This window comes from Mauremys reevesii, linkage group 2, assembly GCF_016161935.1.
Source record: "Mauremys reevesii isolate NIE-2019 linkage group 2, ASM1616193v1, whole genome shotgun sequence".
Taxonomy (NCBI): Eukaryota; Metazoa; Chordata; order Testudines; family Geoemydidae; genus Mauremys; species Mauremys reevesii.
In genome coordinates this window covers 185,467,391-185,493,081 of record NC_052624.1, presented here as the reverse complement: position 1 = coordinate 185,493,081, position 25,691 = coordinate 185,467,391, and the positions used below count along the sequence as shown (strand labels likewise).

Sequence of the window (25,691 nt, the reverse complement as noted above, 5' to 3'; positions counted from 1 at the left end):
TTCGTTTCTGACTGAATCTTCTTCTCTTGTGTCTGAGAGAATGGGATCATTCTTTCAGCTAGCTTTAGGAAGTCTATTTGTTAGAACAGGTTTTCTAAGTATTTTGCCATACTTTAACATGCCAAAGGCATAAAGAGATTGGAAGGAAACATGCAAAGTATTTGAACTGCCTTTCTCAAAATAAATATTATGGTTTATAATAGAAATGTACTTCCAATATCGAAAATAGCCACTTTTGCTGAAATTATGTATGACATATTTGGACAGGATAATATCCACAAATCATTGCATTCTACAAAATATAACAGTCAACGGTAAGATTTTGAAGGGGATTTCTAAATGTTCACATTAAAATAACCTGTTGGCAAATCCTACCTGTAATTTTCAAATACCATCATACTCCTCCCAAGCCTGTCATTTTGCTAATTTAAGAGATGGACCCAAGGTGCAGAGTTTGGATCCTGATCTGAACTTCCCAAAGATCCAGTTTGCTCATTTTTGGAGGCTTGACTTGGTCCCATCTTCTCCATCACAAACACTACCTTGTGATTAAAAGTTTGCTCTCTAAGTAAATCTTGCTGGTGAAGGGGGTTTGTTTGGTATAGTTTTTTGTTGGTGTTGGTGTTTTCCCCGTGCTTCTCTGGATGCTACAGCAATATCTATTTGCTCTTGGAACACTTCAGGGACTGGATGTGCCAGATTTAGCAATACAATTCTGTATGCAGCACGTATTATAGGAGAAAAGTTGGGATTTTTTATTTTTGGCGCTGTCAAGATGAATAGCAGTTTATAAGTGAAAATCAAGATATCTCAGTGGGAGAAGGTGTTGTGAAAGAAGTGACTTCAGAGTTTAGGAATTCCAAAGAAACCTTACTTCAGGCAACATTAGCATGATTATCAGAGCAAAGAAATTTGCCAACCAGTGTATCCTGTTTCTCACTGTTGCACAAAATTACATATGGTGACATGGGGCTTAATTCTGATCACAGTCACATTAGTGTAAAGTAGGAGTGACTCCACTGATTTCAGTGCAGTTAGATCAGTGTAAAACAAGGGTACATGAGGTCAGAACCAAGTTCAGAATCTCCATTACCAGGTGAAATCAAATATCAATTGATGCTATTTGATATATCTCTCAAAATTGAGAAGCGCAGATTAATCAACAATTAGTCAAGATGACAATAGAAGATAGATGACCTATTTTCACTCCAAAACCAAAGCAGAGATCTTTATCCGTGTGCTTAACCTTTGTCTGCATCTTTTAGTCTATATTAAAACAAGGTCTTGGAGAATGTACTGCACTGAATGTTCACATTTACTCAGCAAGGGGCGCGGGGGAAATCCCTCACCAAAACTACTTTGGGTCTGTTCTCATTTGCAGTAAAGTCCCTTTACACTGCTCCAGCAGAGGCCTTAGTATAAATTAAATTCAGGCCCTTTGACTGCAGACATACTCATGCCAGATAAAATGTGATCTATAGGAGAGCAACATTTTTATTATGAATAATGTAGCTGAGAGCAACCTTGTTGCCAATGTTCAGCCACTGGGGTATTAAAAGAGGAACTTCTGCTTTGGGACTGTGTTACAGAGGGAAAAAGATAAAAATAGGGTGTCTGACGCATGCATCCCATGCTGCAAGCCAGGATACAGAAATCTTTATAACCAAATACAGTATTGCAGAACATGCATGGAAAATATGCACGTGTGTGAGTGTGTAAAACTTTTTCCTAACCAATAGGAATGCTCATTCCCCTTCCCCCCACCGCCTTCCTCTTTTACAGGCATCTTGTGCATATTTCCTTTACCTGCTTACAATTGTAAAAGTCCAGTGACTCTATTCCAGCTATGCCTTCACTGCCCACCCTCCAGTCCTTGTCACACTGCTCAATGTGACAGCACTTAAATATTTAGAGAGTGCGGCAGGATATTCTTTCTTGTGACTAGTTCAGAGAGAGCAAAAGCTAGTCCATTCTCTAGACATCTGCTAGCTGCCAAAAATTCATCAAAAGCCCAAGTCGGTCTGTCACAGCTATTGATAGTGGTTGCCTGATCTAAAATTAGACATGCACCGTACGAGTCCTTTTAAAATGTTAATCCTTGCATTACATTTTGTTGCTTCTGTTGGCATAGGGGATTATGTGACATAATGCAAAAGTAAATAATATGATGCAATGGATAAAACTTAACGGGAAACGTAAATTTGAGATCAGGTGCCTCCTACTGCGTGGCTAGATCCTGCAGCACTTACCCAAACAAAACTTCCATTGCAGTGGATAACATGAAGTCAATGGAAATTTTGTCTGAGTAAGGACTTGCAGGGTCAGCTCTGTACTGATTAGCTTAGTGAGCAACTTATCAGAATTATTTATTTATATTATTTCATTGAGTTGAGCAGTTGAGCATCTAATGACTTGTCGGGGTTCAAACGTCCATGTTCATTGAGTACCATCAATAATACCTATTTTCAGATTGGGAATTAAATAGATAACAGGGAATAGGTCTTCCAAGCCAGGCAAGTGGTTCATCACCAATTGAGGTTATTAGGCAAAGAGCTGCAGTCTTTCCCAGGCATACAGAAATCATGAGCTGAGCCCCCCAAAATCAGGGTTGGCTTAAATTTAAATTCATGAGTGGCTTAAAATTCATGACTCTTAAAAAATAAATATATTTGAGATCTTTTTTATTTGTTTTCTGGTCTTTGAACCTTTCAGGGTCACATTTTCAAGCTTTTTCTCCACAAGCAAGAGGGTTAGAAACTCAGGTTTCTTTTTTAAACGAAAGCTGAGATTCTCACATATTAACTTGACCCCAGTAACTGGGGCTGTAAGAAAAACCCCAAATATCCTGAGGTGAGAGTCATGATAAAATCGTGAGAGTTGGCAACACTGGTCAGCTTTGATTTAAAACAAAACAGTCTTACGATAGCAGAGCCGGATCTGAGCCTACCATTTCTTCAGTCCTTTTGTCCTGATTCAGGAAAACATGTAGGGCCTTAAGTACATGCTTAGTGTACTTCTTTTGCTGAGTCAGGGCTTTGACAGTTCTTCACTTAGTCTATTTTAACTAAAATCTCACACTCCTTAATATATCTAGATCCATGTATGTTTATTTCAATTTTTCATCGTCCATAGTGAGTGAGTGAGTGGAATTTAGAAAAGAGAATCTTTAAAGGTAGCATTGTGGAGTTATATATTTCATCTCTTTCAGTAACTTCCAAATCAAATTTGTTCAGATTACAAGTAAAAATACATTTCTTGCCAACCCTGTATATTCCACCTGGCACCTAAAGATCCAGCTGTATTCTTTCTGCCTCTTACATCATCCCCAGTTCTGCTCTTACATCAATGCTAAGCTTCTATGATTGGAAATGTTGATGAGGTCTGAGGCAAAATAGATTTCAGGTCACTCTGCAATGGCTGTATTGAGTCTACTCTGGTAACAGTAGTAAACAGCTATGACTCTAAGGCATGCAGGGGCAGATCCACATTGAGGTGCCTGTTCTACAGGGTCACAGCTTGTGCTATAATTGCCCTTTAACTGTTCAGACTGGATCTTGAGACATTAGGAATTAAAGGTGAAACATCCCATTTTCATATACAATATAAATATATATACTTACAACAAGTCCTTTTTGTCTCATAGGGAGAGTCAAGTGTTTTGTGTGTGATACTATTTTATGCATTAAAATTGGATTGTGTATAATATTAAAGAAGACGTTAGTAACTATATGCAAGATTAACAGCAGGAGTCAGATTCCTAAAGTAGAAAAAAACAAAGCTATTCTTTTTAAACCTGAAAAGATAGTGAGGATAATAACATGTTCTGAAGACCCTGCTAGTTTGATGAGCAAGTTACCACAAGTGATATAGAAACATGGTAAATGTAGGATCAAACCAACAAGAGGCTTCGAATTGCTGCAGTACAGGGATATCTAACCTTCTTGCAGTTATGCTTAAGCTGGTGGCATAAACCCCTGCTGGAAAAGTGCATCCTTTGTTAAAACTTCCCTCTGAAAGTCTTGGAGATATAACTTCTTACACTCATTCAGGCAGCAAATTAGAAAGCCCCTGCTCGTGTTAGTTTTTGATTCAAAAGAAAATAACTTTTCCCTGCTGCTTGTGGCTGTTGAAGTGGTTTATTGAACTAAGGGATACAGACCATGGCACCTGTTTGAAGTGAACACTCAGACTTAGGTCTCCTTTTATCTTATAATAGTACCAGCGTTGGCTTAGTGCCATGTACGGGGGGTTCAGAAGAGTAAATGAAAATCATAATGCATTCAACCTCCCCCATAATAAGCCATGCCTGCTTGCATTCAACCAAATGGGTCCTGGCCCACCTGTTGCTACATGTAAGGGCATAGGAGGGGCTAGTCTTTAAAAAGAACGAGAGAGAGAGAAGATGCTAATTGAAAAATCCGACTTTCTAACTAATTTTACTTCATTTAGATTTATATTTGGTAATGTTCATATTTTTTTTAAAAGTAGAATGCTTTTAAAGCACTTCCTGCTCAAACTGCAGGTGAAAGCCATTTATGTGGTGTCCTAGCAATGCAGATTGGATAAAATACTGCAGCAATGTAGCTGAATTGCTCTCTTTTTTTCCCCTCCATCCATGTGTATTCTTTAGATAGGAAAATAGAAATTGCCAGACCAGATAAAACCATTTGGCCCAGTAAGTCTAGTCTGGCCACTGCAGAAGGCAGGGATGTCTGAGGCTTCAGAGGAAGATGAACAAATGCACAGTACACCTGGCCAATGCTGTGTATGGGAGGAAATTTCCTGACCAATGTTGTGATTATCTAAGAACCTGCAGTATGAGATATGATTAACAGTATTATAAGATGTGCATGTATTGGGGGGAAGGGTTAATGTTTGTACGAATGCGCACCAGGATTTTGCAATTCCTCAGGAAGGACTTGATTGGGCCAAATAGCTTGAGATCTCGTCTTCTAGCAGCATTTCAGTTCCTGTATGGTAGAAATACCAAAAGAAGACCAGACCTCATGTTGTTATTTTGACCCCCTGAGCTATTACCTAAAGAAAAAATAAGCAAAACACCAGTATCTATTATATTTGACTTTGGGTTTAGCCACATATTACTGTTTTCAGCTGTTTTGGGGTTTGTGTTGCATCTGCACACGCAGCAACTAAAAATGCTATTCATAGAATGACTACTTACGGCACCTGGGCAACTTCGTGTGAACGGTTAGCAGCAGCCACTAAGCTTATTGAAAAGCTAGAAGATTATGTACCACCAATGTACGTGTGGCAAAAAGCAGACCCAGTGCTCTCCCAGGCCCCTGCTGTATCCTCAGTGTCCTAAGGATGGATCTTAGCAGCCAAAGAATTCAAAACCATTTTTTGTTGTTAATATTTTTCTGTGTCTGATCTGATGATGATATTAGGAAATAGCTAGTTGTGAAGTATCTTGTTTTAGAGACAAAGACATAAATGGGAGGAAACTATGGAGCCCTTTGTGTCTGACTAGTGCACACTTTTGCAAGCAGCAATGGGCTCCATTTGCCATGGCATTAGTGATGAGAGCCATCAGCAGTTCTCCTGGCCCCATGTCTGCCAGCTAGTAATCAGACACTACGGGAGACTTAACCAATTAGGAGAGTTCCTCCCACACTCTCCCCACCCCATCTGCTGGCTGGATTTGCTTGGTTTGAGTGTGCTGTTTGTTATTGCAGCCAAAACGATGATCTGAGATCCTCCTAATCTGAAGGTGACAGATCAACCAGGTGAGCCAAACCAACAGGGGTTGAGCTAAGATGGTCTCAGCTTGAAGTCACTCTTCGCTGGACGATATCTACAGTATGGTCACTTTTGATTAAGTTTTCGTTGGGGCTTCATTTAAATCTAAACATGTGTGTCAGTATCATGAGAGGGGTTGCTGTTAGTGTTATCAGTCTATTGGAGTAAGTATCCAAACAGTAAGCCAGCATGATCATTTTTGGTCAGCTACTCCTGTCCCGCTCCATTAGGTCAGTTTCAGATCTCTTGTACACCCATGTCACTCCATCAGTGCAGCAGCACCACTGCCTGAGTCACTGTAGGTTGACACCAGTGTAAATTAGACCAGACTCTAATCCACTGGGCCTGATTCTGCTCTCACACCAGCATACATAACTCTGACGTCAGTAGGGTTACTGTGGGATAGGTGAGGCCCATTGACTTCAATGAGATTTGTGTGCAATTATCCAAGAATTTGATACTTAGGTGAACAAATCATCTCATGCATATACTATATCCCCAGTCTATTACAGGCAGCATTTACCAGCATTTTCAATTATTTAAATAAAAAAAAAAGTGGGTGGGGAGGAGAGATACACTAACCACACCTTCTAGTGATGGTGGGAATACAGGAAGTTCAGGGATGAATTGTGATGGTCCCTTCCAGTTTCACGTCCATTGGTTTTGCTGCCCTTAGTATTAGTGCGGGAACATTGATTCCATTGTTTTTCACAGAACACTGCTATAGAGAAGTAATATGAAGTTTTTTGAATGCATGCAGCAGGACTGTTTAAAGGCTAACTCCAACTAAAATGCCTCAGGTAACTGAGAATAATGAGATGTTTTCTGAGTGCACCTTTTTTATTGTACCAATATTATGTTACAGAAAAAAAGGGGGGTTAACACTTAGCACCTGTCACAAGTTTTCTCCTTGAATTAGACTCTCTTGCTTATAAAAATTTAATTGATTCCCAGCAGTTTATGTGGATGGTGCTTAGTAGGAGTTTTCTGTTCTCTTGCCAGCTACACGGTTACTTAGAAAGTGAGCCGCTCACGCTACAGCTGTTCATTGGGACTGCAGACGACCGCCTGCTGAGACCTCATGCCTTCTACCAGGTTCATCGAATCACAGGGAAGACTGTTTCCACCACCAGCCATGAAACAATACTTTCCAACACCAAAGTCTTGGAAATTCCACTTCTACCAGAAAACAAGATGAAAGCAATGTAAGACCCATGCACTGTACCTGACTGCTTAGCAGTTTCCTCCCAGTCTGCCCACCTGATTTTTTTTGTTGAGTGTATGCTGCTGCTTTTTTTTTTCCCTGCAGAATCTTATAAATAATCCAGCTTCCAGCAAGTTTCCAAAGATTTGTTGGGACAAATTGCCCGTAATCAGCTTAATGCCAGAAAAAACTTTGCAAATATTAATGACAACTGGTTAGTTTCATTCTAGAGTTTCAGTCAATGTCCTTATTGGCCATTTAAAATGAGTATCTCAGTTACAGAGCTGTAAATATCTTCTACCTCAGCTCCTGCATTTAGGTTCTACACATGACATCTATTTACTCCTGTATGCAGTACTACAAGGAACAGGTCCCATTAAAATTTATCTTTGGGTTGGGGGAAATGTCATAAAGAATATTTCCAAATTAGCCTTTTCTAAGATAAAAAGAACATCTTTTTATTTATTATATAAAGAATCATTATTCTTTTCCAGTGAAATTTGTTTAGGTCAAAACAAAATAAAATGTGACAGTAGAAGCAAAACAATTAGAACTAAAAGTAGCAAAGATACATTTATTTCTCAGTTAGAGCAAGGTATAATTATTCTTACAATATCTAAGGGTGAAATTCACTCCTTTGCAGAGGGGCCTATGCACCTTTTAATTCCCAGATTAGGTCTTACGTGAGATATGTGTAGGTCCTCTTCACACAGGTGAATTTCATCCATACTGGTAGAGTGAAATTCATCCCAGTTCACAGGGATTGTGTGAGGCTCAAATCCTTTAAGCTCCAGCATTAAGGTCTCAAGTGATATAGAGAACCTTGTATGGGTCCTCTGAATTTCACCTAGATGTATACATGAAATCCTGGCCCCACTGAAGTCACTGGCAAAACTCCCATTTACTTTAATAGGGCCGTAATGTCACCCATAATGTTATATGTTTGTATATTTATTTACATATATACTTTTGCAAAACAAAAAATCAACATGCAAACAACAGCAGCAGCAACAACGTATCAGAGGTCTGAATTAACTCCATGATATCTCAGAAGATACAAATTAAGGCTAAAACTCTGTGTGTTAAATTCATTTTACAAGAGCTACAGTGGCACTTGCAGCAGGGCTAATGGGGACCAGAGTGATTGCTGAAGGCTCAAAATGTTGGGACCTTTAGACTTCCATTATGCAGTATAGTAGAATAGCCCTGCAACACTTTTGGCCAAATTGTCTGCAGGTGTTAACTGACACAGATCCATTCAAGCACCATTTTATACCAGCAGAGTATTTCTTTGGCCCTCTATTTGATTTTTTGACAAGTAAGTAATATATTATTTTTTCATTATGATAAAGGTGGCTGAAAAGATCTTGTGCCAGAGCTGATCGATTTTCATATCAAGTTTGCAAGGCTGTAGTAAACCGGGCTAGGCGAATAATTGATTTTTTGATTTGGTGGCTGAACTGAAAAAACAAACAAAAAATGTTTAGTTTTGTTTTAGGTTTTAAGGTTGTTGTTTTTTTCTTAAATCTAGCTAAATTTAGAAATAAAATATTTCATTTCCACATTTTTTTTAAACAACACATTTTGGCTTTTTCAGAATCTCTCTCCCCCCCCCCTCCATTTCTTTGGCCAACATTATTTGCTCAGTTCAACCCAAATTGGTGAATAGTTTTGGTCGACCCCAAAGTGCAATTTTCAGCATATAAACTATTCATCAAAAAAATGTCACCCAACTCCAGTAATACAGTCCCATCAAGCATCACACACAATGTTTTGACATTTATAGGACTTTATATCTCTATGGCTTAGGCCTCACACGCCCTTCATCTTTAATCCTATTGTTAAGATTTCATGAAGTGCAAGTCTTTCTTACAATTATGTGCATTTAGGCCCCAGTGCAGCAAAGCCCTTAAGCACATGAGAAATCCCATCTGCATTCACTAAAGTAGTCAAGCACATGCTTAACTTCAAGCATATGAGCATTGCTATTGGCTTCAAATGGGACTGCTCAGATGCTTAAAGTTATGTGTGAGTTTAAGGGTGTCACTGTATCAGGGTCTTAAATTAGAACCTTAATGTGTGTTAAATTCCTTTGTTTTTAAATAGAAGCTAAAAACGATAACATACACAACATTAGAAGTGCAGTATCTACTCCTTTGTATTGTATAGATCATTGTACAAAATGTTGACATTGACACGGATACTCCATAGCTCTTATGGCCTCTTCTGTCAATGCATACTGTTAATCCATTCATTGGCAACACTGCATCTCTGGGCTTGTCAGCAAGGGCCTCTGTTGTTGTTAAATCCACACTCTTAAAAGGCATGAAGGCCAAAACGGGGGATTGCCTTCCGCAACTCATGTTTGCAGAGTGTGTGTTTGATGAATAATCTGTCAGTTTGCTTCAGAATAGAATTCTAGATGCCTTGGGGGGGTAGGGTGACAATATTTCCCCAAAGGTAAAATGGGACACCGTGTGGGGCTGGCTTGAGCCCTGCCCTCCCTTCCCCCCCTGCACGTGTGGCAGGCCTGAGCCCTGTTGCCTCCCTCACGCACAGGGCTCTCATCCAAGTCCAGCCTGCTCTCCACTGGGGGCTGGCGTTGCCTCTTACCTGAGCCCTGCCTGTCCCTCCACACGGCTGGCGTAACTGCTTGCCCGAACCCTGCCTCCTTGCCGTGTGGCGTCCGGCCAAGCCTTGTTACACACACACCTCCACATGGTTGGCATCACCGCTCACTCTCCCGCCCACACACACACACGTTCCTCTTTGCCCGCTAGGGGGGTGTGCCCCACTTTTTTTGACAAAAGTGGGCATCTGTCCTGCTTGCTCTTGCCATCTGATCATCAGCTGGCAAGAGCAAACAGGACAGATGCCCACTTTCACCAAAAAAGTCAGGACAGCCAGGACAGGGCTTCAAAATGGGACTGTCCCAGCCAAAACAGGATGTATGGTCACACTACTTGGGAGGGAGGGGAGAAGTGAAACTGTTTGAATGAACTTACATGTGCACTGGTTATTTTATCTAAGTGCAAAATAAAATTAAACTGTGCATATCCAGTGTAATAAAACACATGCTAGCAATCCATATCCAAAAGGAATGATCATGCATGCATAGTAATAATGTCCAAAATCTTAGTGTTTCTGCAGTTTTACTTCAGTTTTTTAGTGTCTCTCATATGTGCATTATGAATTAATGTTCTGCAATGTTTAATTTTGATATGTCCATGCAAATAAGTTCAGCAGGACTAGCCTTACTAGTGGGCACTATTTAGGAATCCCTACCTGTCTCAAAGATCCTGTGAAGATGTTAGGCTGGGGCTCAGGTTTTAAATAAATAAATAAATAAAAGCAGAGGAGGGAAGGTAGAAATGTTATATCTATGACTTTCTGGAACCTGCAGAGTGTTAGTTGAAATGTCCTGTGTCGTCTTTTGGACAGCATTGACTGCGCTGGAATATTAAAACTTAGAAATTCAGATATTGAACTACGAAAAGGAGAAACAGACATCGGAAGGAAGAATACTCGAGTGCGGCTGGTCTTCCGAGTTCACATCCCACAATCCAATGGGAGAACTCTTTCTCTGCAAGTAGCGTCCAACCCGATTGAGTGTTGTAAGTAGCAATAGCCTTCTTGTTCTTGCCAGGTATTGTACAACCAATTGCCTGACATACAGCCTGTCCTTGTCAGTATGTTAAATGTTGCTTCATCGCATCTGTCCATTGTCTGAAACGTGCTGTACATCTCAAATGTATTTTGCATTTCATGAAAAGTATTACCTGTTTCCTTGGCAAAACAATATCTGGTCCCTTGCGCATTCACTCCTACAGGAAGTTCCTTTGCAATACAAGAAGAGCCATGTTAAGCTGGTGTTTGAACTTGAATTGACTTGGGCAAGTTCCTTTATGCTGAGAGGCCCTTTCACAGGGGTAACTGCTCTTAAAAGTTTTGGAGAGCTCCAATCCAGCCCCATTTCTCCCCCACCAAAAAATCTCTTTGACAAGGAGCTAGTGATATTTAAAATTGCTGTATTAGTGTTAGTTTACTGCAGTTTCAGGAAATTCCTAGAAACTGACCTTCAGTATTGGGGTCTTTTTATTAGAACAAACATCACTTTATAAACCTGTCAGATTTGGACATAGACTTCTCTTCCCCCCACCCCGAGGCTCCCATTTCATTCCTGCTCCATGAGCCTATTAAATACAGAAAAAGCCCTTTGCTTCATTTAACTTTACAGTTTTTGTCTAGCTGGGGAAAATCAAGTTTCATTCTAACTCCTGTTGCTTCTAGGGCTGGATGAAATTCCACAAGCTTTTGGAGGTTCTTTTTTTACTCAGATTAGCAGGCACAAATTCAGATTCTAATTAACTGAACCCTTTTTTAGAGGATCCTTTACCTATCTCTTTTACCTCCCTTTGTTCCCCTGGAAGCAGCAACACAACTGAGAACAGTCTGACAGTCTGCCTTCCCACATTGCCGTAGGCGTAAGATCTCAGCCACGGCACTCTTGAGGGGGAGGGAGGCTCTGACCCTTCCATCATCCCCCACCCATAGCATCAAGTTTTGTTGGTGGGTTCAGAACCTGCTGCTGCTCTTTGTGCCATTCCTAGGAGAGGTGCTCCAGACAGCGCAGCATACCCGGGAGGCCCTGTGTAATGTAAGATTTGGGGTTTCTTGGAAGCACAGTGCCCTTTTGGGTGTGTCTAGAGAAGAAGCACCAGAGAAGAGCAGACCCAGATTCCACCACCAGAAACTGATGTGTATCTATCAGGGTCTTGAGACCAGAAACCCTTTTGCCTACAATTTAAAACCTCTCCTTCCCAAGCCGATCTCATTTAAAGAAACAAGCGTTTTTTTCTAAGAAAAGTTAAGCCTGTGCTATGTATGAAGGGTAGCAGAACCTCCCTAATACTAAGAGCTAGAATGGCACAAGCTGGTGTCCTAAATACTATATCTATAGCTATATAATAAATATATATGTATTTATTACATTTTTTCCTCCTTCCCCATTTCAGGATTCTTAAAGGCTAAATTTTGCTAAGGATCAAATTCTAGCCTGAAGTGCACCTACAAGTAATGCCAAAAATGGGAGCAAAAATAGCCTGATCCTATCCCCCAATTAAATCTATGAGTGTAGGATCAGGCTGTGATGCCTAGTATGGCAAATTCAATTAGCCAGTAAAAATGAGGCTGGCTACGTCTGTGTGCCATGTAAGTCAGGGTTGCAGTGTAAAATACTATGAACTGAGTGGCAGTGCAGTGTATTATTGCCAAACAAAGCAAATATTCTTGCAATATGACAAGTGCAAAACAAAGTGTACCGTATGTTACTTCAAGTGCAGAAATCTGAAATAAGCAAGTGTCGAATACTCCATAATCCCTTGGTGAGATCAGGAGGACCCAGTAATGTGGATCAAGTACTCACATCATGCTCTGAAGCACAGGTGTGCAGGCTGAATACCTCAGTCAAGAATGATAAAATATGTGCCATGAAGATATAGGATACTGTTTGCATGATCCATGTGCAATTTGGTACTCAGAGCTTAATAGAACCATGCTCTCCAGCCACAGTCTGTAACTGGGTTACTGAGATCATGAGTTCAGTGCCATATAAATATTTGGCATAGGTATGATAGAATATGGCTTTATGTTATGGGAAATTCCTTTAAAAATAAATAAAATAAACATACCGTCTTAAGTAACACAAAACAGACTGGCTTTTTTCATTGAACAGAATGTTCTTTGTATGGTTCTTTTGAATCCATAGTATCTTATCTAGTAAAAGCATTGTTTATAATTAAAGCACTTAAAACCAACTGTACACTGAGTTTCCTATAGACCTCCTGTACTTTCTTGAGTTTCTATATCAAACTCAGTTTGTCTAATAAACATAAAAGTTGGGTCACTTATTTAAGCAATATTTACTGATTTTGTATGTGTGTGTCTGTGGTTGTTTTTTCTTTTCTTCTCCTTTTAAAACTTTCCAGCTCAAAGATCTGCCCAGGAACTGCCTTTGGTGGAGAAGCAAAGTGCTGACAGCTTTCCTGTGATTGGAGGGAAAAAAATTATACTGTCTGGCCATAACTTTCTACAAGACTCCAAAGTCATCTTTGTGGAGAAAGCGCCAGGTATTTTCTTTAAAAATAGACAGTCTGCATCCTTTCTTGTTTTGAAACCCAATGGAAATTTGATTACTGAATGGTGGTAATGTAAACACTGTCAACCCATTTTCTTCCACATGTTTTCCATGTCACTGGGTGGAACTGTGTAGGTGATCTCAGCAATATGTCATGCTATGGTTGTATATAATGCAATTGTGACACTGAAAGTGAGAGTTTGGCGTTTATTTTTGTAGCAAACCACAATTGTGCCTGGCAGGTTTTCTTAGTTATTCTTGTCAAAGGCATTCTAAGAATTTCATCACATTTTAGTGCGAAAACCTGCAAGATACTGCTGCTTCTTAAACATTTTTATAATTAGTGGGGAGATCACATTGTCAGCACCTTGGTGTGGTAGGTTTGGTGGGGAAGAGGATGTGGGTTTTTTTCCTTTTGTGGTGAATTTTTTTATTGACCTTTAATCCTCAGTGCCAGGCTGTGTAGAAAATGTAAGCCTTGAAGGGCTTTGATGATTTATTAGGTGTTGGTTTCAGAGGATTAACATTGTCAAAAGCCTGTCCAGTGCAGGCTCATTCATTTCAAAGGGACAATTTTATTTTTTGCCATTAAGAACCAGGGTTTCTCTCCCACACACACTTTTATTCATCAAGTTTATCATTACTGCGACTGATATTCTAGCAGCCTGAGTGTCCCAACTCACCCTCAAGTCAATGAGCATTGAGAGCACTCAGTACCTTATGGGATTAGGCCCTATTTGAAGTTTTAGGTTAAAGCATCTGTAGGGATTGTAGTTCATGTAATGATGATGCAAAATATGGTATTTTATTTCTGATGAGATGATGGTTAGAGTGGAGCTGTGAGTAAAAGGCAGGCTCTGAAAGGAGATAATTATGGAGGAGGAGTATTCTTGTTTTGGAAAGGGTTTCCCTGGTGCTGGCACAAACCATACATTCCACAGCAGCCTGCTGCAAACCCCTGAACTGTAAGCTGTCTTCTGAGCTTCTCAAGCACTTAGCATCTCACAGCAGTTCACGTGCAGGCTTTGACATTCTGTCTGTTTAACCCTCACCATTCATTAAGTTCCAGTAAGACTGCACTTCCCTGCTGCATGACTATTGTCAATGGTATGTCTGGGGGAGGCGTGTGTTTGTGCTGAGTCAGGGAATCTTCTTAACAAATCTCATTAACAAATCAAAGGAGATGTGAATTTATTTCAGAGAGGTCCCTTCAGAACTTGACCCACTCAAAGAAACCCAAAGAGCCTGTCTGAAATTTCACAATGGGGTTCTGATTTGGCATAGTTTAGGTAATCAAAACTATACCTAGGAATAGCTCCATTAACATGAATGGCTCAGATTCCCTGTTGGTGCAAATTGGCTCCATTGACTTCAAAGGGCAACTTTTGACTTCAGCGGAACTACATTGATTTCACACCTGCTGAGGATCTGGCCAGATGTGACTAAGCAGTAATGCAAATATCTGTCTATTTTTTAGAAAGTGGAAGAATTACAACTTAAAAATATAAGTTCCAGAGTCTGCGTGAATTGGGAAGAGGGAAGAAAAGATTATTTCGTTACTGTTTAGTCCCCCATGTATGAAAATGGGTTAGGATGACATTTCAAAAATGAAAACCTAGATTGGACTCATTACAGGAAGGAAACTGCTTTAAAGGTTGTCCACTTTGATGCATGTTTTTTCTGCTTTACTTTCTCACTGCATTGGAAAATTTTTTGAAAGGTCATCCTTAAAGGGTACCTCTGAATATGAAGCTCTCCAGTCATCTGCAGGTAACATCGCCTGGGTATATAAAGCTATCCCCTTTTGCAATATTACATGCCAAAAACAAAATTTGCAGTATGCAGCCTTCAGTTACAGGCATCCAAGTAAAGGCCCAATCCTGCAGTTCTTATTCAAACAAAAATCCAGTTGCAGTCAGGGCCACCCGGGGGGCCGCAAATGTGGCAATTTGCCCTGGGCCCCACAGGGGGCCCGACGAAAATATAGTATTTTATAATATTGCAACTTTTTTTATTGGAAGGGGCCCCCGAAATTGCTTTGCCCGAGGCCCCCTGAATCCTCTGGGCAGCCCTGGTTGCAGTCAAGGGGAGCTTTGAAGGCTCCTGGAATGCAAGATCAGATCCAAAATACAGTAGAACCTCAGAGTTAGCCCACGAAAGCTTATGCTCAGATAAATTTGTTAGTCTCTAAGGTGCCACAAGTACTCCTGTTCTTGTTTCCGAAATGTTCGAAATGTTTGAACAAAACATTATGGTGGTTCTTTCAAAAGTTTACAACTGAACATTGACTTAGTACAGCTTTGAAACTTTACTGTTCAGAAGAAAAATTCTGCTTTAAACCATCTTAATTTAAATGTAACAAGCACAGAAAGAGTTTCCTTACCTTCGCAAACCTGTTTTGGAAGCTTTCCCTTTATTTTTTAGTAGCTTACATTTAACACAGTACTGTACTGTATTTTGTTTTCTTTTTGTCTCTGCTGCTGCCTGACTGCATACTTCCGGTTCCAAATGAGGTGTGTGGTTGACTGGTCTGTTCATAACTCTGGTGTTTGTAACTCTGAGGTTACAATGTAATTTTTTTAGGATTTTTTTTTAAATATAATTTTTTAGAATTTTTTAAAAAAATGTAATAATAAATCAAACAATGGACAGGTGAGCACAGTACAAAGTATTTAATATCAATAATATCTATGTGTATGCTGAAGTGGAAGTAAATAATAGAGTTCTTCCACCTCACATAGAAAAACCCACAGGAAGAGTCCTGGGGCACATGGGATTGTGAGTAGGGGGAGATCCATATCCTATGAGTTCCCTCTGCATGTGGATACATCAGAAGAATCCCTCCCTGCCCCCAAATTGTCTAATGAATCAGGAGCTATTTTGCTATCAATGGTAAGTATTCCATCTGTTTATACTAGAAAGTCCCATCTGGTGTATAACTGAGGCTAAAATCATAGTCCAATTTAAGTGATCTGAGTAGGTTTGTTGTACTCAGATGATGAAAACCTTGTTGGGTACATTCAAATGGTTCAGCCTTGCAAGGCGCTGAGCAGGACCTTGAACACCGATAAAAGTTGATGGGAGTCAGAGGCACTCAGCGCTTCGTAGGACTGAACCCAAGTCTCGACAAGCTCAATTGTGGGCCTTCCTAGTGACACGACCTCCTGGAGATCCAAGATCCCATAAAAGGTAGCAAGAAGAGCATCTGCCTTCCACTGTGAAATGATTAATCCCTTAGCCAAAATCATGGTGACATTCAGAAAGTGAAGCTAAATAGGTTGTCTACTTAACTTATTTTTCCGCTTGTTTCCTAGGCTCAGTTCCTCATTTGCTGCATCACCTAATGTAACATGACATTTAAAACAATTGAGAATGGTACACCATTGTCTCAGTGACAGGCTTTTCCTAATTGTTCTTCAGCAAAATCACTAAATTTATTAAATTGTTAAACAAATAATAATTTCAATCACCGTTCATTCTCCTGATGGGATCATCTAGCAATTATACTTTTAAATAAAAGTAGGGCAAATAGAGCTCCAACGTAGTCAGTCTTTCTCTTTCCCCTTCCACACCCTCCCCCCCCCCCACTTAGAAAGTTAGGTTACTAATCTTTGTGAAGATTACTAGATATATTACTCACTTTTTTGTTGTTGTTGTTACTGTTAAATCTAAATGTTGATCACATTTCTACTGGGTAGCAGTTAACTCTAGGATTTCAGCTATTACAAATGTAATAGACCTTGTGAAAAATTACAGTCATAAAAAAAAAGAATGTAGCAGTTATGTATAATTGTACATTATGCTACGTGGGTTCTATCAATATTCCCTACTCAGGCAAAATCCCTAGGCTAGGGTGTAGATGTAATGCAAATAAGATCGTGATATTCTGCATGTTTAATTGGTTAATGCAGGATGGGATTTTTGTCTGAATAATTTCTTTATGTCCACTGAGTGCATTGTAGTCCACTGAATGTTTTCCCATGCATGAGTTCTGAGTGTTCTGTCTTTAAGGGCTAACCCTCAGCTGTTGTAATCTCCTGAGGAATGGCATTATCCTGGCCTCTTTGCGTGGGGAGTCTGTCTATCTTAACAATGACTCATACAAAAGGGAATCCCTGAAGAATGATCAAGTCAGTTCTTGAACTAGGGAGGCAGCAGAGTCGTGTTTTCAATTAACCCCTTAATTACTGTTTTTCAGCAAAGAAGTGTTTGAAACAATGTGAAATACTAACACAGCCTATAAGACGCTGCATCTCTTGTGGAGAGGAAAGTGGTTAGTTGAGGTGATTTAGTTGTATTAAAAAGGGCTTGTTTAAAAGTAGAATTTCTTTGTAATACAGCACAGCATCAAGGCAGCTCTTACAAGATAAATAATGTGTCTCTTCAGAAGTGCACTATAATATGTTCAGACCTTTTATATTATCATAAAAAAGTCCAAGTACTGAAATAAGGCCTTTCAAAGAATGTTGGTCAATCCTTTATTGCTTGCACATCAGGCCATATTTTCCAGTAATGAAAGTCAATATAAAATTCATATCCAAGAAACTCAGCTACAGTAGTAGCTAAAATGTGTATGCCAGCTATGCTTCAGAATTCCCTGACTTCAGTGGGTCCCACAATGACTTTGTTCATTACACATTACTCTTATGTATGTTCTGCTTTTTCAGTTTACCTCTCCATTTAAAGTTTGTGGTCTTCTCCTCCTGCTTGAAACAGAAAAAAACCCAGATTTTCAAAAATGACAGGTGATTCTGGGTGTCTCAATTTTTGTTGTTGGACATTAGACACAGTATAGAAGCCTGGTTTGTTTGTTTGTTTGTTTATTTATATTATCATCTTCAGACATTAGATGCTCAACAATTTTAGTTAGACGCTTACAGCACATAAGCACAAAACACCTTAATATTTGTATACAGGCATTTACACATGAAGAAAAGGTATGCATTTTATTTACATAATTTGATACAGAAGAAAACACATTTGCTTTCTGAGGAAGTATACTGAGCTTAAATGACAAAATATTTCCTTTCTGACACAATGACTCCAAAGAACATAGGTTCTGTTCTAATGTTACAGGGGATGAAGCTGAGTAATTTGTTTTTCAAAACTAGTTTTTAAGTAGCAGCATTAATCTGCTAGCTGTAGAAGGCAAAGAAACACAAAGATAGTCCCATACCAACCCCAGAAATCACCATATTGGAGACCATGCTGCTGATTACCTTACAGCAGTATTATTATGGATGATGACCCACAAAACTGAGTATATAATTATTGTGACAGTAAAATAACAGCTTCTCTTCAGAATAGCTCACAAAAAGTTTCAGCTCACAACCAGCCAGGAACAGAACCAAGATCCATAGCACCAAAGGACAGCGGAGACAAACAGATTAGGTTCAAGGGACTGAAATGCTCATTACTGGCAGACTTTTTCAGATTCTCCAGACTTTTCAGCTGTGATGCCAAATAGTTCTTCACAGGGTTACATGTATATTCCGTATCTTTTTTAGTAAGGCAGGATTCCACTAATGCATTTTAAGCCCCATACACACTCATTTGGTTCTATGCTTAATGACCAGATCAGGAGGTAAGAGAGCTAAATCTGAAAGGTAGGAGTTCAGTGAGCAAGATGTTTTTCCAGATAAATTCAAACCAAAGTTTTAGTTTGTTTTTTTTTACCTTTAATTTATAGAGGTATCTCTTTATGGGCAAAGATATACATTTGTATTTCCCATGACAAATGTAAGTGCCCAAGCATTTCTCATACTTCTTTCATGGATATTAGTAAATTTCACAAGATAGTAGTATTGCTGTTTCTCTGTATGACTTCAGTGGTTTTGAACATGTTGTTAATTACTCAAACATCAAATCAGCAATGATTACTAGCACCTATATATTCTGAGACCCAGCTACAAAGCTAACTGTCCTTAGATATTAGGCTTCATAGACTTTAGGCATAATATCTAAGGACAGTCAACTTTGAGCATGTTATAGTCTCCAAAGAATGGCATCTTTTTTCCTGTTTCTGGAATGATCTCAAACAGAACAGGATTTTCTGAGATTTAGTCATTATTAGAAGCTATTAAACAAAGCTTTTTGTAAATATCATTTATTCTGTCACTTGCTATATCAAACATTTGCTTGTTGCTTAGCTGTGACTGTTTCTCTTCCTTGATAGGGCAGGCATAGCTCTTAAAATCTATACAGTTAGATGCCATGGTAAGGGACAGAGCCAAGCAAATAGCTGATTTTTATATATATATATAATATTTGGTTTGGTGGTTGAACTGAAAAATATGGGGAGAAATTCTGTTTATTTACAACTGAAACAGATTTTTTTTTCTTGATGGAACAAAATTTTGTTTAGATCAAGTGAAATGCTTGGAATGTTGATCTGAAATGGCATTTTCTACACAAAATGTTTGATTTAAAATGAAATATCAAAAGAGTTCATTTCAAAATGTTAAAACAAAACATTTAGACATTTCAATTTTTTCCCCAAAACTGTTTGCCAAATTTGACCTAAATTCACTAGTAGTTTTGATGCCCCCCAAAATGCAGTTACTGGTAAATTTATTATTCACCCAAAAAGTTTTGCTCAGCTCTAGTAATGGGTACTATAGAAAAGACTTAAGATAGTTAACAAAAATCAGGTTTCTGGTGCATATGCTCAGAGAAAGTACATTTAAATTTGCTTTCAGCAAGTATTTCACCAGGCAAGCTTAAATTCACCCATTATAAACATTTGTGCTAGTAAAACCTGGCCTAGTGAATGTTCACAGACAGCAAACACAAAAGGGAAGGGACTACAGCCAACACGTATTCATTTAGAAATGTGAACAAACATTTTTCAGATTGTTTTGCTATTTTCATAATCTCTGGCAAAGAATAGAACCAATGTGCTGCTGCTGTAAGGTGTAACTTCTGTCTAAAAGCATAGAAAACTGTTGAGAAATCTCAGCTTTGCCTGCTGAATATTGCCCAAGCAAAAGCCTTTTCATACAGCAGGCATTCAAATGCAGTGTTGTCGCATGAGGTGAATTAGTTTACAAAACATCTGATAACTGATATGCTCCTGAAGCACCTTTGCATGTAATGGACAATTCTGAGGAATCACATGGGCTTTTCATTTTTCTCTGATGCACTGGAAAGCTCACGCTTGAGTCTGTTTTGATGAGATGTGACATGGAGACTGGTGACCAGCGTTTTGGCAGAGCTCCATTCGGTAAAAGATCTTACATTCTCAGAGATCTTTCCATTGCTCTTTCTATCGCCAGTAGCAGTCACAGTTTGGGGGGCAAAAAAGGGTAATGTTACATACCAGTAATCAAACTGTAGTTCATATAATAAATAAGCAAGTGGCATAATGCCCTAATAGGTGAGCAAATGCTACATAATTTTGTCTTTGTCCGCCAGTTTATCAGAGGTCAGCACACACATTCCACTTAGTACTAAGGGTTTATTCACTGGCTCATGTGCAGTGAGAGAGACTAGAAACTTGAGAGGCATATAGTTGGGAGCACAGAGCTCACGTGAGGGTCACTTGTACCTTGTTCCTAGAGATCTGTTGGTAGCTTAGGAGGTTTCTGGCCATTGACCAGAAACAGATATCCTTGGACTGATAGTGTCATCAAATAATGAGGTCATTAGATGGCTGAATCTTTTCATGCCTATGCAGTAGCTATGACGTAGCTTGTAGGAATTGTCAGCATGTTTCAGATTTCCCTGGCTTTTTAGCCTAAGGAATGATAAAGATAAAATGGGACAGCATCTGTACACATGAGATGGTATCATCACCAAGCCTCACTATGGTGCCTCTGTCACAGTTAGTATTCCTTAAGTGCCTTTGGTCAAGTACAAGCATTTACTGTAGACTAAGGACAGGTTTGTTTTTTTTAAAGAGAGGCAAAAGATATGCAGGCAAGCATGCCTACAGTTGCATGCTACTGCAATTGCACATGAAAATGTAGTGAGCTGCCTAGCCATTTGAGGGATAAAGCATCTGTTTTGTGCATGCAATGGTGTTACTTGTGTGCAGACCTCAGACTTCAGCTTTGTACAATCTGATCCTTAAATACTATATTAATGTATATAGTGCATCACTTTAATGTTACCGGTGATATTTGATGCACACGCCATCCACAGAGATAGGTAAAGGTCCAGTGAGCTAAAGAACTGTAGATCCCAATAGTAAAGCTGAGAGTGTGGTCCTATAGAAATGCCTCTTAGAAAATGTCTGGTATTGTCAATCACATTTTCAGTTAGGTTTAACTGAATGGCAAATTCAGATGTGCAGAAGTTGACTGAACTGAGTAGGGACAGGTTCTCTGGCAGTATCTATGGTTGGCTGGGCTGAGTTGCCAACATTCCTTCAAATAAAACAGTGACCCAGAGACCACAAGTCCAGTTGCCAGACAATTGTTTGAGCATTCTTGTGAATTTTAGGTTACATCTGTGTGGAGCTGGCAAGGGGGCTCCTTCCTCTTCCCTCCTTTCTCCCACTCCCTGCTACTCTGCAAACAAACCTGATCAGCTGGGAGGGAGTGCCACTCAAACACACAGGTTTAACTCTGACCCTTGAGGGATTGGAGCTAATGAACAGACGAGAGGTGGGATGGGACACCAGCCTAGGAGGGATGATAACATAATTGAAAAATGACTATAAACTTGCTCCTTTCTACACAGATTTGTGCCCTGCATTTGCAGTTGTATCTCTTATTAGTAGGTTAATTTCATGTAGGTGGCATGGTAGAAGTGGAGAGAGAAGGAGGAGAGGATAGTGGGTTTGTTCAGGGAGGGCATTCCATGTATAAAGGACAGCATAGGAAAGAGTATAAAGATAGTTAAGGGAGAATAAGAGGCTCTGTCAAGGCTTGTATCATTTGCGGAGAGGAGTGCTGCGGAGGATGACATAAGAGATGAGGGCAGATTAAGTAGGGAGGGAGTATCAAGGGCATTAAGCTTGAGCTGGATGTTTTTAGAGTAGAGGGAACCAGTGGAGGGATTCAAAAGGATTGGAGAGTGGCAAACTCAGATTGACATGCAAGGAAGATGTACTTATTATTTTGACTAGATCCAAGAGTGATGTAGGTGTTGGTGAGGCCGGAGAGGAGGTTGCAACAGTCATGATGGGAGAGGATGCGAGCCTGGATGAGAGGTGGCCAGATTTGGGCCCAACTTGGCTGCACCAGACAAGATAGAAGGAGAAGTTGAAGATGACTCCTGGGTTACAGGCCCAAGTGCTTAGGGAGCAGAGGGTGGAGCTGTCAACGATGACCGAGGGCATGGAAGGAAAGGAGTAGTTCTTGGAAGGGAAGATCTGGAGTTCAGTTTTGGTGGTGATAAGTTTGTTGACTGTAAGACTTGCATTAGAGAAGTTTGAGAGACAGGATGAGATGCAGGATTAAGCTGAGGGAGCTGGCTCAGGATTGTATGGGAAAGAGTATAATTTGAAGATGGAGGCATTACATGGCTAGACCTGTGAGCAGAATTTGGTCTGAAGAACCATTTGAGGAAATGGAAAGGAAACTATTCAGCTTGAATTTCATGTTCCAGAAGGAGTTTTCAGGGCTGAGAATTAAGAGGAGGAAAAAACTATGATTTTACTTGTAAATTGAATATATTTGATCTAGAATCATTGAGAGCCAACGAGATGTAAAAAAATGTAGAACTCCAAATTCTGTTTCTGCAATCAATTTTTAGCAAAGAAACTTATTTAAATGATCAGTCTCAAAATATAGTTAATTTCAAAGGCTTAGTTAAACCCCAAATAATGCAGTTTTCTAGAAACCATGTAATAAAGTTAGATAAGAAGATACATCTTATAGACACTGCGAAGTGCTTTGTACTCAGAGGTAAACATGATGCTATTGCTTTGGGGGTGTCTGGGTTTGAGAAACGTTGAGAAACTCGCAATCTGAGAAAAGTTAATGGGGTCTGACTTTCAGATGGTGGGTGCCTACACATGCTGTGAAACATAGAAGAAGCAGGCTCTTGTCTGATTTTTATTACATGGGTTCTCGACAACATTTTGTTGTTCAATTAAGCTTTTTTTATTTAAACAGAACTTTGAAAGAAAAAATAACTAGCATTTACATCAGAGATTGTGTGTGCGTTTGAATACGAAACTCAGCTCAAATCTGCAAAAAATACATAGGAGTAGGAGCACAAAACTCAGCCTTACATTACAAAAGTGTGTATACAAATACACCTAAAAGGCCATCATCATCATAAAAATAAATATATTCCAGTTACAGGTGAACCTGTAATGATGGGTTTGAATTCAGCATCCAGAAGTCCAGATACTTATCAGAAGACCTTCTCATTCTTTGTCTCCTCCACAGCCATTCTCCCCCAGTAGGCCCTGACTTCTCTGGGAAAAGGCAACAGGTTGGGGGGAGTTTCAGACAGAAAGGGAAATGGAGCAGATGAAAGGGTTCTTCCTTGTCATGGGGAGCAAAATGGCTGGAAATATAAGAGACAATGGGAGGGAATTGCTATCTGGAGGGGTTTCTCTGGCAGGGAAGAGGGAAAAGGTGGAAGGAGGGAGCATGTAGCTGGTTGCCCTTTTGACAAAGGGAATGGGAAGAGCCAATGGTGAAAACAATATAACCAGAGGAGAAAATTGGAATGATGGCTGAGAGAAGCACTGGCAGATAAGGGTGTCAGAACAGAGACTGAGCCCACAGCAGGGAGAGGAGGGGAGGGAGAGACTGAGGTGGGCACAGGCAGGAGATGCTGCCAGCCTGGGGAGAGGAACTGATTGCATGCAGAGGATGGAGCTGCTCTGAACTTGGCTCTAGTCAAATCCTACACCCTTTTATTTACATAGATGGCAGGGGGAGGGAGGGATTTGCCAAATTTCCTACTTAGTCCCTAGTAGTGGAGATCTAAGAAACCACTAAACTAAAAGAAGCCGAGTGGTGTTGGCGAAGTTGAAAGAAAGGCCCTTATTGAATATACAACAGGCATTCTCCTGTGTTGTTCTAAGCACTGTTTCCCTTTTTATACTCTTCCAGAGACAAACAGCTACTTAGCCAGTGCTGTTAATATTTCTGTATTTGCTAGCGCACACCCCATCATAAAGCTCTTTACAGATGTAAACTGATACACAGTCTGTACAGAGTGATCAACTTCACCAAGTTATTGAGCCCAGCAGTATTTGGTTATGTACAGGGAAGAATAATTCCCTTCACTGGAGGAATCACTGGGTTAGGTTCTGTGTCATGCATCAAGTCAGACTAGATGATCATAATGTTCCATTTTGGCCTTAGAAGCTATGAATTTCTGAGCCTTGAAATGTAGCCACTTCTGGTGTGAGATAAAGCAACTGTTTAGCAGTGTGTGTAGGACAGTAAGTGGGGAGCATTTGTTCAGTACTGACTTGGAGAGAAGAGTGCCACCTTCTGAATCATCAGCATCATCTCCTACAGTTACTAGGTTTTAGAGCTTTCAAGTGATTAAAAAAATTAATTGTGATTAATCACACAATCACATTGTTAAACAATAAGCGAATACAGTAACCCCCGCATAATGTCCTTTCGCTTAACGTTGTTTTGATCTTTCGTCCCTGCTCAATTACAGAACATACTCGTTTAAAGTTGTGCAATGCTCCACTATAACATCATTTGGCTGCCTGCTTTGTCCACAGCTGACAGCCCCCCATCAGCTCCCCTACGCCTCCCAGCGCCTCCTGCCCACCAGAGGGACCTGCAGATCAGCGCCTTCCCCCTGCTCCCCCTGCCTCCTATCCTGCGGCAATCAGCTGGTTTGCAGCATTCAAGAGGGAGGGGGAAGGAGCGAGGACTCAGCGTGCAGGCTCCCCCTCCCTTCCCTGCCTCCTGAATGCCGCAAACCAGCTAATTGCCACGGGCAGGAAGCAGCGGAGGGAGCGGGGAGGAACGAGGATGTGGCGTGTGGAGTAAAGTGGGAGAGGGTGTGGGGGGAGAAGAGGTGGGTTAAGAGTGAGGGCTTGAGGGAAGGGGGGGCGTGGGTGAGCCGAGGGTTGAGCCCCCCCGCCCTGGTGCTTGCACGGTCGGGGAAGCTGCTGCTGCTGCTGCACAATGTACTTCTCCTAGCCTACAGCACCTTCAGCCTCCTTGGCTGCCTCATTGTCTCCAGTGCCAGTGGGCTGTGCCTGAGTGGGGTAAGGCGGGGGCACCTCCCATTGCTTCATACTCAGCAATGATGTTCCCATTGCTTCATACTCAGCAATGATGATTGTAGTATTAAATTGTTTCTTTAAAATTGTTTAAAACTTATATCTGTATTAAATTGCTTGTTTAAAATGTGTACAATGCCTTTTGTCTGGAAAAAAAAATTCCCTGGAACCTAACCCCCCCATTTACATTAATTCTTATGGGGAAATTGGATTCGCTTAACATCGTCTCGCTTTGTCGCATTTTTCAGGAACATAACTACAACATTAAATGAGGAGTTACTGTACCATTTATTTAAATATTTTTGGATGTTTGCTACATTTTCAAATATATTGATTTCAAATACAACACAGCATACAAAGCGTACAGTGCTCACTTTATATTTATTTTGTATTACAAATATTTGCACCGCTGGCTACAAAAGTGCTATGTAAAT

The 25,691-nt window shown here is 40.1% G+C and overlaps 1 protein-coding gene across 5 annotated transcripts in view; it reads left to right on the top strand.

Annotated features, from left to right (window-relative positions):
* Nucleotides 1–25,691, top strand: part of NFATC1 (nuclear factor of activated T cells 1) — a 143,992-nt gene that overhangs the window by 54,065 nt on the left and 64,236 nt on the right. For all 5 annotated transcript variants that reach the window (XM_039525290.1, XM_039525288.1, XM_039525286.1 and 2 more), the window contains 3 exons: nucleotides 6,763–6,965; nucleotides 10,406–10,578; nucleotides 12,952–13,092. In XM_039525290.1, coding sequence (XP_039381224.1) covers nucleotides 6,763–6,965; nucleotides 10,406–10,578; nucleotides 12,952–13,092 — 517 coding nt within the window. The remainder of the gene's footprint in view (nucleotides 1–6,762; nucleotides 6,966–10,405; nucleotides 10,579–12,951; nucleotides 13,093–25,691) is intronic.